This window comes from Hirundo rustica, chromosome 9, assembly GCF_015227805.2.
Source record: "Hirundo rustica isolate bHirRus1 chromosome 9, bHirRus1.pri.v3, whole genome shotgun sequence".
Lineage (NCBI taxonomy): Eukaryota > Metazoa > Chordata > Aves > Passeriformes > Hirundinidae > Hirundo > Hirundo rustica.
This window is the reverse complement of record NC_053458.1, coordinates 8,362,915-8,374,461: the sequence shown is the minus strand read 5'-3', so window position 1 is coordinate 8,374,461 and position 11,547 is coordinate 8,362,915. Positions and strand designations below refer to the sequence as shown.

Genomic DNA, 11,547 nt, shown 5'->3' with positions numbered 1-11,547 from the left:
GCCCGCAGAGCCTCCAAGGGAAAAAACCAAACCAACCCAAAACCTAACGGCGCGAGCGTGGTTCAAAGGGTCCGCTATAGAGACGGGGACAACCTGCTGTCACAGCCACCTACGGGACACGGGCTGGGCAGCTTCAGCCGCGGACGCGTTCCCCGGACTGCGCCAGGGCAGCTGCAAGGGGGACAGCGGGGCTCGGCCACCCGCGGGGACACCGCGGTGGCTCCCGGGGACCCTGCGTGCCTCTGTTTAGAAGAAAACTCTCCCGCTTCGCCTGCAGCCCGCGACAAGGTGGGTGTCTGCTGCCCACCCCCTCCTCCTGCCAGCCCTCAGGGAGGCAGGAGAGCGGCAGACAGGAGATCCCGAGGCCGCAGGATATTCCCCTTCCCGAAGGGTTCCTGGGGCCTGGCCCGGCTGTGGGTGGGCCGCCTCGGAAAGCGGTACCCGCGCCGGGCGGAGATGCTGGGCTCGGATGAGGTCCCATCACTCCGCGGACACGCACAGCCTTTGCTTTGGTTATTTCTCGCGGGGGGAGAGGCTCGGCAGAGCTTTGCTCCTCTCGCTCCGGGCCCGCACCTGCCGGGAGCAGCATCCCTTCTGTGGCAGCCCTCGGAGGAGGGGGGTTTCCAGGCAGGGTGCTCCGGCCTCGGTGACGTGTCGGTGACGTAAGCGCGTGGAGAAGGGGAGCGGGGATCCCCAAATTCACACGACCCCTCAAGGGGGCCGGAGGCTCGGTCCTGGCGGAGTGAGGGTCCCTGGCGGCGAGGCTGCGGGTGCTCTGCAGCTCAGCCCCCAGCTTCGGGGACGGGCAGCTCTCGAGGGGGAGAACGGACCCTCCGCGGACCCGCGGGCCCGGGAAGGCGACCGTCGCATCGCGCAGGAATGGGGTCCGAGAGCCTCCAGCACCGCGGGGCGATTGGGGCGGGGAGGGGCTTTATCCAGCGTCGATCTCCCCCCTCCTACCGCAGCCGGCTGCAGACGAAGCCGGGGGCATCCTAGCGCGGGGAGAGCGGGCAGCGTCTTTCCTCGAAAGCATCTCGGGCGGGGGACACGCTCCCCGGGGACCGGGCCGGGCCGGGCAGTCCCTCATCGTGCCCCGTGGGGGCTGCGGCGGGCGCCACGTGATGCCGGGGCGGCCGTATAAAGGCCTGGGGAGCGCTGGCAGCAGGCGCAGTGTGGGAGCGTTTCCACCGGGTCCCAGCTCGGGAGGGGTGGGGAGGGGGGAGCCGCCTTCCCCACTTCTGCCCTCCCCCCTCCCTCTTCCCCTGCCCCTCCCTTCCCCCTCCCCTTCCCTCCCCCAACCAGAGAAGGAGCCGTCGCAAACTCCACTTTTCTTTTTTTTTTTTTTTAAACCTTTATTTCCCTCCCCTCCAATTTTTTTCCCCCCTCCGTTTCTCTCCTTTTATTATCGTTATCACCATTATTTATTATCGCTGCTCCCAAGCGACCTGCCCAGCCCACGGGCGCCCCGTCCCCCCGCCCCCGCCCCGCGCCCCCTCCGCCGCCCCTCCCTCCGCAGCCACCACCCCGCAGCCGCCAGCGCGGCCCCGCCAGCAGCGGCGCGGCGAGCGGGGCGCGGAGCGGAGCGGAGCGGCGGCGCCGGGGCGCGGAGTCCCAGCGGCGGCCGCAGCCCTCCGGCACGGCCCCGGGCCCATCCCGGGAGCCGCCGCTAGGTGGGGGGGGGAGCCCGGCCCCGGCCGCCCCGGCCGCACAACAATGACTTTGGGCAGCAGCGGCGGCGGCGGCTGCGGGATCATGTCCGAGCGCTCCCCGGAGGAAGAGCCGCTCTCCGAGGTGGAGGACGCGGATATCGACGTGGTGGGCCCGCCCCAGGATGGGGGCAAGTACAGCGAGGAGGAGGAGGAGGACGAGGACGACGAGGAGGAGGACGAGGAGGACGGCGGCGGTCCGCTGGGGCCGGCGCTGCCGCGGAGCGGGGCCGCCAAGGCGCGCATGGGGGGGTCCCCGGAGCGGCTGTCCCCCGCCGGCGGCTCGGAGCCGGCCTGCGCCCGCGGCGCCGCGCCCGGGGAGAAGGCGCCCGCGGGCGGCGGCGGCGGCGCGGGGGGGGAAGAACCCGCTGGTGAAGCCGCCCTACTCGTACATCGCCCTCATCACCATGGCCATCCTGCAGAGCCCCAAGAAGCGGCTGACGCTGAGCGAGATCTGCGAGTTCATCAGCGGGCGCTTCCCGTACTACCGGGAGAAGTTCCCCGCCTGGCAGAACAGCATCCGCCACAACCTCTCCCTCAACGACTGCTTCGTCAAGATCCCCCGGGAGCCCGGCAACCCGGGCAAGGGCAACTACTGGACGCTGGACCCCGAGTCCGCCGACATGTTCGACAACGGGAGCTTCCTGCGCCGGAGGAAGCGCTTCAAGCGGCAGCAGCAGCTGCACCCGCCGCACCCCGAGCTGCTGCTGCGGGCCGGGGCCGCCGACCCCGCCGCCTTCCTGCCCGGCTTCGCCTACGGACCCTACGGCTACAACTACGGCCTGCAGCTCCAGGGTTACCCCCACCACCACCACCACCATCCCGGTGGCGGAGGCGGCGGCGCCGCGGGCGCCTTCCCCTTCCCGGCGCCGCACTGCCCGTTACCGGCTCCGCCGCCTCCCGCCGCCGCCTCCGTCTTCTCCGCCGCCTCGGGGCTGCCCTCCTTCCTGGGCGGCGAGCTGAACTGCAGGAAGTCCTTCTACCACCCCCAGCTGAGCCCCACCGCCCTGCCCGCCGCCCTCCTCCAGACCCTCAAGCCGGACCCCTCGCCCGCCGGCGGCGGTGGCGGCGGCGGCACCAACCACCCCTCCCGGCCCTCTTTTTCCATAGACAACATCATCGGGGGGGCCGTGCCCCCGCCGCCCAGCACCAACCCCAGCGTCGCGCCCGCCGCGCCCTACCCCGCCGGCCAGGCGGGCCCCCCGGCGCAGGTCCTGGCCGTGCTCAGCCCCGCCTTGGCCCCGGCACAGCCCCAGGTCAGCCTGGCACACGAGCCGCTCCTCCAGCCGGCCCAGAACTTTTCCAGTAAAATCACAACCCTCAGCAGCTGTCATTTTTAAAGTGTGCTGGGGACTGGGGAAGGGGAGGGGGATTGGGGGGAGAGTCGCGAAGCAAACGGCCCCTTTCCAGCTCTCCTCCGCTCCTCCGAAACTGCTCCCCCTTCCCTCTCCCCGTGTCCCCCCCCCTCCCATCTCCTCCTGTTGTGTTTTAAAGGTAGGAAATATTTCCTTTTTTTTTTTTTTTTTTTTTTTTTTTTTTTTTTTTTTTAATTTTTTTTTACTTTATTTCCAGGCTCAGCGGCATCCAGATCTGTTTGTCTCTCTTTGCTCGGGAAAAGAAAAAAAAAAAAAAATCACTAAATCGGGAGGGCGGGAGGAGGGAAAGAATAACACGATTTGGTCCTGCGAGCGCCAAAAGCGTATTTATAAAGTGGCCGTAACGTAAGCTGGGACCTGGGCTGCTTGAACACGCAACGTCTTGCGAGGGGCGGAGGGGGGGCATGTGAAGAACGAAACGCTCTCGGGGTCGGAAATGTTTCCTTTGAGAGGTGCGGGTTTTCCGCGGAGCTCCCCCAGATCGCCTGGGAAAGCGGCCAGGGGAGCTGCGGACGCCCCCGGTCGCAGCGAGCCCGTTTTCGTTCCTGCAGGACTCTCTGCCCGGTGGTTTTGCCGTGTGCGTCTGTCTCTTCCCCTGCTCTCAAAGAAAATGCTTTAATGGTCCGATCTTATTTTTAGTTTCTTTGAAGCGTCGGGTTTGGTTTTTAAAGGCACTGTTTAAGGTTTCTTTGTTTTTAAGAAGAAGAAAAGTCGGTGAAACTCAGGACTGCGGTTTATTTTTTTTTCCTTTTTATTTTTTCTCCCCAATTAGACATTCAAATGCACGTTTGAAAGAAAATCGGATCCGTCAGGAAGTTCGGAGAATTCCCGTACTATTTTTTTTTTTTTTTTAAATCCCCGTTTCCCCACCCCCTCCATGCGTGGGTTTTTTGGTGTATTGGTAATTATTTGTATATAGATTATTCGGGAGCTAATGAGCGGAGTCCAGTTAACTCTTCACTGGTTGTGCATCCGTCATATCTATTTTATTGAGAGAATCTGTGAATAATTTGATGTGGAAAAGGCAACAGAATTTTGTCCACCGTTGGTGTAAATTAATAAATGTTTGTGACCTGGTTAAAAAAAAAAAAAAAAAAATCCAAATCGTTCTTTGCGATGTCCTTTGTCACGCTGAGAGCCGAGAGCCCCTCTCGGGCCTCGGGGAGGCGAGAGGCTCCCGAGCTCGGGCCGGCGACACCCGGGCGTTCGGCAGGGTGCCACAGTGCCCGGGCCACGGCGGCGGTCCCCGCTGTAAGTCCACGGGCCGGCAAGCAAAAAGATCCTCGGATTTTTAAATATATTTTTTGGTTAATTTTATTTTTTATTTCTTGGATTTTGGTGTCTCCTAGGAAAAAAAAAAAATCTTTTTTTAAAAAACATATATACCCCGCGTGTTTTCAGGGGGAAGGAGGTGGCGGCCGGGAGAAAGGTTCTCCCTTCTTCACCCCCTCCCCACCCCCACACACCTCCTTTTATTTTGTTTGGAAAAGTTGACACATGAGAAAATAAGTTGGAGGGTTTCCCCCCCGCGTACACGTCCCCCTTGGGCCCGCAGTATTTGAATGACCCAATGAAACTTGATCTCTGCCTAAATTTTGCAACAACTTACAAAGTAAATAAACATCTTAAAGCGCTCCCTTCTCTTCCAAACTTCTCCCCCCCCCCGCCCCAAATTATTTATTTCAGGGACCAAACGTGGCTCTTTGATTTGTTTGTTGGCGAGGACCCCGATCGAAAGAATCGAGGCCTTTCTGACCGGGCAGCCAGTTGAAGGAGGAGAAAAAGGAAAGAAAGAAAAAAAGGAAAAAAAAGAAGCGTACGAGGCAGGGAGCGGGGGACGGAGCCGGTCCCCGGGCAGCGGGGCTTTGTGCGAGGCCCTCCGGGGCTCAGGCAGGAGCAGGAGCCGGGCGGTGTGCGCCGGGGAGCAGGGGGGGATCGGCTTTTCTTTTCTCTTCTCCCACCCATCCCTTTTTTATCTGCCCCTGTCTGTGCCACCTCGAACCTCCGCGCAGTTTGTTGATGTTGTTCCTGAACGTGCCGCCTCCCCGCAGCGAGCGGTCTCACATCTCGCCTTCACACACATTTGCTTTTGAAAAGCGATCTTCGTGTCCGGCACTTGGTTGTCTCCCTTTCATGTCCAGCTCCTACAAAAGGGGCTACAAGACTCGACATGGGAGAAAAGAGGAGGCCAATGAATCTATTTTCCAGATTGCCAAGCACATGGTTGGAAATTGAAGGGGCTTTTGTAGCATTTCCCCTTCCTCCCTCCCTCCGCTCTCCTTTTCTTTTGCTTGTGTGCAAATTGTTCAATTGCTCTGGCAGGGGTGTTCCTGACAAGCTCATTACTAGAAGGTGCCAGACCCCTCCTCTCCCTCTCCCCCGAAGTCTTTGATGAAGTTAAAATGCTCTGATAGCCGCTCTCGGGGCTATCTTTGTTCAGCCTCTTTTAATAACCGAGCCTGCTTTGAGGAGACGGGATCCGAGGGAAGAAAGCGATGTGCAGCGAGGTTGGGTGGTGCCTGTGTGCCCGGCAGAAGGGGGGCTGGTTATTTTAATATAAAGGAGCGATGTTTAATAATTTTTGGCCTGTTTGTTTGTGAAATGCAGGAGGAGCGGGAGCCGAGGGTGCCAGGAGCGGATGAGAAATGGCAGGCGATGCCCGTAGGGATGGAGGAGGCGTGTGGCCCCCGCAGTCCCGCCGGCGCGATGGGTTCGCCAAGTTGGTGGTCTCGGGGCTGGAGGGGATGGAGGGGGGGTCCTCTGCAGGGAAGCCGTGTTTCCCTGGAGAGCCCCCTGCCCCCACACGCTCAGGAGAGGGGGATCGGGGGGGTGTCCGGGACGGGGACACCTTTCCCTGGCTCCGTTCATCTCCTTTTGCCTCGCGGAGTCATTGTGGGGTTTTAAGCCGCTCTCGCCGGACAGGAATGAAGCTGGGCTGACTTGGGAGCGGGGGGATTCGGGGATTCCCCCCCGCCTCAACCGGGAGTCGCGGTACCCACGCAGGAAGGGTCGGGCTCGGACCTGCGGGGGCCGCGAGTGCAAGCACCGTCGAGGGTTTATTTTGGAGGGTGTGTGTGTGTGTGTGTGTGTGTGTGGTGTGTGTGTGTAGAACCTCAAGCGTCTCTAAAATGAGAATTTTCCCCATTGTCTGAATTTCCCTGAAGCCCCGCCGCTCGCTCCGTGCCCCGATGAGTCTCACGCCGCCCGCAAGTGTCTGCGTGGCTCGGGGAGGGTCGGCGGAGCGCCCGGGACCCGGCTCACCCCGACCGCCGGAAAGGGGCTGCGGGGAAGGACACGGCGGTCTCCCCTGGGTCCGGAATGCCCTGGCCGGGTTCGGTTCGGGGGTTTCACGAGAAATTTTACCTCGGTTGGGCGGGACGGATAATGGCCCCTAACTACGGGGCTGGCCGGCTCCGCGGCCCCGATCTTCACGGGACGTTATTTTTAAGCGTTCGGCGAGGATCATTTTTCACGCCTCGCTGCCTAAAGGAGGGTTTTATTTATTTATTGGAGGGGAGGCGAGGAGTACACCAGCAATAACCGAGCACTGAAAGGAAAATAATTAGCTGTTGCAGTCGCTGCTTGGGAGTCGCTGGCCAAAAAGGCGACTTGGCATTTCCCTTTTCCTTCCCCTCCCGTGCGTAGGCTCCATAGCCCAGGTTCTCGGGGCTGCTTTCGGGGGTTGGTTTTGTCGGTGCTAAACCCCGGGCAAAGCCCTCCAGGAGCCCGATCCTTTTCTGCACGCTTGGGTTTTTTTGTGTGTGTGTGTGTGTTTTTTTTTTTTTTTTTCCCTTCTCCCTTTCGGTTCGGCGGCTGTTTTCGAGTACGATGGGGGGATGCGGATTCCTCTGCTTTGCTTTGGCTTTGGTTACGCATTGATGGAGATGGCTTTGGTGTTGTTTTTTTTTTTTTAAGTGCCCCTGCTCCTCTGCTTTCTACATGTCAGATGAAAGGGTTGTATCAAAACCGCGACGCTCTCTGCGTGGTTACCCCACGGCGGATTTCCGTGTGTGCGCAGCCCGGGAGAGGGGGAAAACGGGGGATTCTCCTCGGGTTTATCGGGGCGGGATAAAACGATCCTGCCCCGAATATCCCCGTCGGGACCACAGCGGGAGGGCTGTGTGTGTGTAATTTCTTTCTTTGCTTTCGCTTAACTAAGCCCGTGTTAAGTGCGGATCCCGAGGAGGGAAGCGAGTGGCCCTTCTCTCGTCCGCTGCGGGCTCTGGGTGCGGGACCTCGGCCCGGCCGGCTCTCACCTCCCTCCTCTTCCCCTGGCACCTTCTGCTTTCCATTACTGCTGATTTGGAGAATTAGGAAAGGTCAAGATCTTATTCCTTTCTCCGGTGGTGGTTTTTTTTTTTGTTGTTTTCTCTTTCTAGTTCCTCGCGGCCCCGAACAAAAATAAATCATCGTGGATTATAAAAACCACCTTTAGACGTCAAGAACATCTTTTCCAATAGTTTGATCCCTCCTCCAGGACTGCCCTGGCCTTTCCTCGTGACTGCGCAGAAACTCCCGTTTTCACGGTGAATTTAGGATTTAATAATAATGTCCAGTCTCCCTGTGCCCCAGTGCCCGACCTGAAAACATTGCCCTCCAGCATCTTCTTTCCCTCCCCATGTCTCTTTCGTTTTTTCCTTCCCCGAGTAGAATGTAGAGAAACGAGATATTAAAAAAAAAAAAAAAAAAAAAAAAAAAAAAAAAAAAAAAAATTCCCTTTTTCCCATCTGGAGAGGGCAGGAAGAGCTGTCGGAGCCGGCTCAGCCGCGGGAAAATTGCTTTGGAAATTAAGTTGGTGCTTTTGAAACCTCCTCGAGATGTTTGCGGTAGGTCAGGGAGCTGTGCTCGCCCCTGTGTCCGTCTGTCAGGCGAGGAGGGGCAGAGGCTCCGCGCTCTGCCCTCACCTCCCGGACCACAGCTCGTCTGTCCTTGTTCATCTTCGTACTCTTTTATTTCTCATCCGCTCATTTTTCACTTTTTATTTCTCCTTTGTAATTTCCCAACGTCTTTCTTTCTTCCCTTCTTTCATTCTTTCTATATTTATTTTCCTCTTTCTATAATTATTTTCCTCTTTCTCTCATTCTCTTTCTCTTTCTTTCTTTCTTTCTTTCTTTCTTTCTTTCTTTCTTTCTTTCTTTCTTTCTTTCTTTCTTTCTTTCTTTCTTTCTTTCTTTCTTTCCTTATTTCATTTTCTTTTTCTCTCTTTCCTTATTTCATTTTCTTTTTCTTGCTTTCCTTCTCTATTTTTTCTATTTTTCTCTTTTTTTCCTTTTCTCTTTTTCTCTTTTTCTGCCTCCCCACCCTGTTAAATTTGTGTTTTGGTTTTTCCCTCTTTCCCCCTCTTTAATAATTTTAATTTATTTTTGTTTGTTTTCCTCTCTTTCTCCCTCTCTTCTTTTTAGTCTTTCTCCCTCTTCCTCCTTTTCTTTTCCTCTCTTTTGCTCTTACCCTGTCTAACGATTTTCCTTTTATTTTTTCTATTTCTTTTGCTTCCACTCTCTTTCTCCTTCTTTTCATCTTTCTCCCTTTCTTTTTTTCCCCTCCCTTTTCCCTTGCTGTCTGTCTCTCCTGCCTCACTCCTGGGGTTTGTCGAGGGCTGCTTTCGCACTCTCACCAGGAGATTTCCAGCTCTGTGCACCCCGGGAATCTCTCTCTTGGCCGCAGCGAGGGGGATCTCCCCTGCTTTGAACCAGGGCGCCCCTGCGGGCTCAGCTCTTCCCCTACCTGTGCCCGGTGGGCTGCGGAGCAGCTCAGGGCGAGTTTTTGGAGCCGGGGGCCCTGGAGCACACGCCCCACACCCCCTTTCCGCCGGCCTGCCGGTGCATTTCCCGGGACGCGGCGGCCCTTGCGGGGTTGCGGGGCTGAGCTCGCCCCAGGGGCGGCCTGTGCGGGACCGATTCTCACTTTATTCATTTCTTAAACGAGGTGTCCCTTGGCACCGCCAGCCCGTGGCAGGAACAGGTGACGCTGAGATCCGGGACGGGACAAAACCTGCTCGCGGCAGCCTTTTGTCAGCGCCTTTCCCATCCCTCCTCATCGCTCGGATGCTGATGATTTCCCCGGGTGAACAGTACCGGGATGCGCCCGCCCGTGGCCCGGGAAGGGGCTCAGCCCCGCTGGGCAGCCGGTACAGGATAACCTGGAGCCCGGCGGCCTTTCCCGGCCTCGGCCAGGCGGAATTCCCCGCTTCCCAAGCGCCCTGGCTGCCCTGGCTGCCCGCATCCCGTCCGCTGGCATCCCGGTGATTTGGGTACATGGGTATGGCGTGAATCACACTCGTCCCTCCCTGCCATCGCAGGGTGAAACCTGCATGGGAAACAATCTCTGCGCTGAGAGGTCGGGAGGGAGACCCAAGGCGTGTAACGAGTTTGTCCGTCAGTTTCTCCCGGGAGACTTTCGTGTCGGTGCCTTGGGATCTGTCTATTGACCGGTTTAGTGGTGTTCCTCCCACCCTCGATCCTATCTGGTTACCGAGGCTCGGACTCCATGACACAGGGTGGCAGAGAAGCGCTTTTCGGGGCCGTCTTTATCCGTTTCATTCATTTTTTCGTTTTCCCTGCTTTAACTCGCCTTTTAAGTGAAATTAGATTCCTCCTCCGTCAGTACCGCGGGTTTGAAACGGCTTGAAACAACACCGGCGATTCCTTTCACTCTCACAAAAAATTCCCAGCTCCTTCACTTTTCCCCGCCGACGGAGGCGAGCGGAGAGCACTCGGAACGCCCGTGGATGAGCCCCCGCTCACCCCCCGCCCTCGCAAATCACTCTTCAGCAGCAGAGCCTTCAGCGGGGCACACGATCGCCTTTCGTTCCCGCTGCACTCCCTGCAAAGTCCGTGGGCATTTTTTCCACCCACTCGGACCAGATTAGCTGGGGGGCCCCCCATAATGTCCACCCATCAGTCCTCCCTCGCCAGAGGGAGAAGGGGCGACAGAGGACAAGACCTCGGGTGTGGGGACACTCCGCCGCCGGGTGGGAGCGGAGCCGTGCTGGGGCCGGACCCCGGCGGGCCGGGGATGGAGGTGCCACCGCTAACACTTTAAATTGAAACAAACTAATTAGAGGAAGAAAAGCTTTCCCCCACTGGGCAAGGGGCCGAAAGATCTCAGGGTCCAGCCAGACGGGCCCCCGTCGCCCCGGACCGCGGCTCCCCTTCCGCGGCAGCTCCCGGTGGGGCGCGTAGGGGCGAGGGGAGCGAGACGGGAATCAGCTGGTGGGGCAGTGCCGACCCCCTCGCTTCGGCCCGCAGCGCCCCTGCCAGCTCCTTTCCAGGAGAGAAACGCGGCCACAGAATAAAGGCGATAAAAGGAGAGCGCAGGGCTGGGCCGAGAGAGCCGGGGCCGGGCTGGACGCAGAGCCGAGCACCCACCGCCGGCCCTGGGACATGTGGGGGGAAATCCCTTCCCATGGCGAGCAGAGTGTCCCAGAGGTGCTCCTCCAACGCACCTTCCCAGCCCTAACCCCCTGAGATTTCACCCGTGGTATTTATAAAAAGCTCTTTTCTCTTCTTCACCCTCCTTTTATTTTTTTCTTTTATTTTTTCTTTTATTTTTTCTTTTTACTTTAATTTCCCCCCCTTTTCTATTTAATTACTTCTCTTGCAATACCAGAGGCCGCTGCCACCTAACGCGGCACTGAAATCCACGTCTCCTCTGTGACTTACAACCCAAATCCCAATCCCATGACCTTTCTCTTCCCCCCCCCGCCCCGGGTCCCCCACCCTCGGTCATGTGGGACACGAGTAAATTTATCCACTCTAGTGGAAAGGCCTCCCTTCTACAGCTGCTCCGGAGAAGCCCGACACATTTCACAAGGAGGATAATTTCGGTTTCCCACCTTCCTCTCTCTTCTCTTTCTTTTTAACTCGGTTTTAATTTCGTTTTCCCCCTGTCCCACGAGGCTGCCGCCTCTCCTCGGGCATGCTCCTACTCTGCGTATGTCTCTCAATAAGTCCCTGCCTGGAGGGTCACTTCAGAGGGACGCTTTTGACGGCTCTTCAGCCCAGGAGATCGCCATAAAGAACATTTCTGGCCTCCCTGGAGCTGGAGCGAGCGGAGCCCAGGCTGTGTCCCCAGTAACCTCTGCTCTCCCCTCCAGCCGCACTGCGAAGGGTCCCACACCCGAGGAGCGGCACAACGCGTCTGGGACAGGGACCCCCTCACGGCCCTGCGGTAGGGGACCCCCACCCGCGGCCTCCTCTCCGCCTCTCCCCCGGCTCCGGCCGCTCCTTTCTCACCATCTCGGCTGCTTTTCTCCACCCCAGCTCCTGTGGGAGACCGCACCCTCGGGTCCCCCCGGGAGCGGCGGCCGGCACAGCGGCCAGCCCTGGGCCAAACCCCGGCCCCAGCGCGTTTCCCAGCAGCAGCCAGAGGTGGGGAACCTCTGGCCAAGCTGCGGGGTGGTCCCCGCATCCCACCCTCAGCATCTCCGCCGAGGTGTGGGCGGCAGTGGCAACAGACGCCCCGGG

General features: G+C 58.7%; 1 protein-coding gene across 1 annotated transcript; it reads left to right on the top strand.

Moving 5' to 3' along the window:
• Window positions 1-1,682: 1,682 nt before the first annotated feature.
• FOXD2 (forkhead box D2) lies at window positions 1,683-4,152 on the top strand. Its single transcript, XM_040073087.1, is given in 5 exon segments — window positions 1,683-2,057; window positions 2,059-2,501; window positions 2,504-2,553; window positions 2,555-3,200; window positions 3,855-4,152. Coding segments are annotated over 4 exon segments (1,329 nt in total). The 5' UTR covers window positions 1,683-1,713; the 3' UTR covers window positions 3,047-3,200; window positions 3,855-4,152.
• The last annotated feature ends 7,395 nt before the right edge of the window (window positions 4,153-11,547 follow it).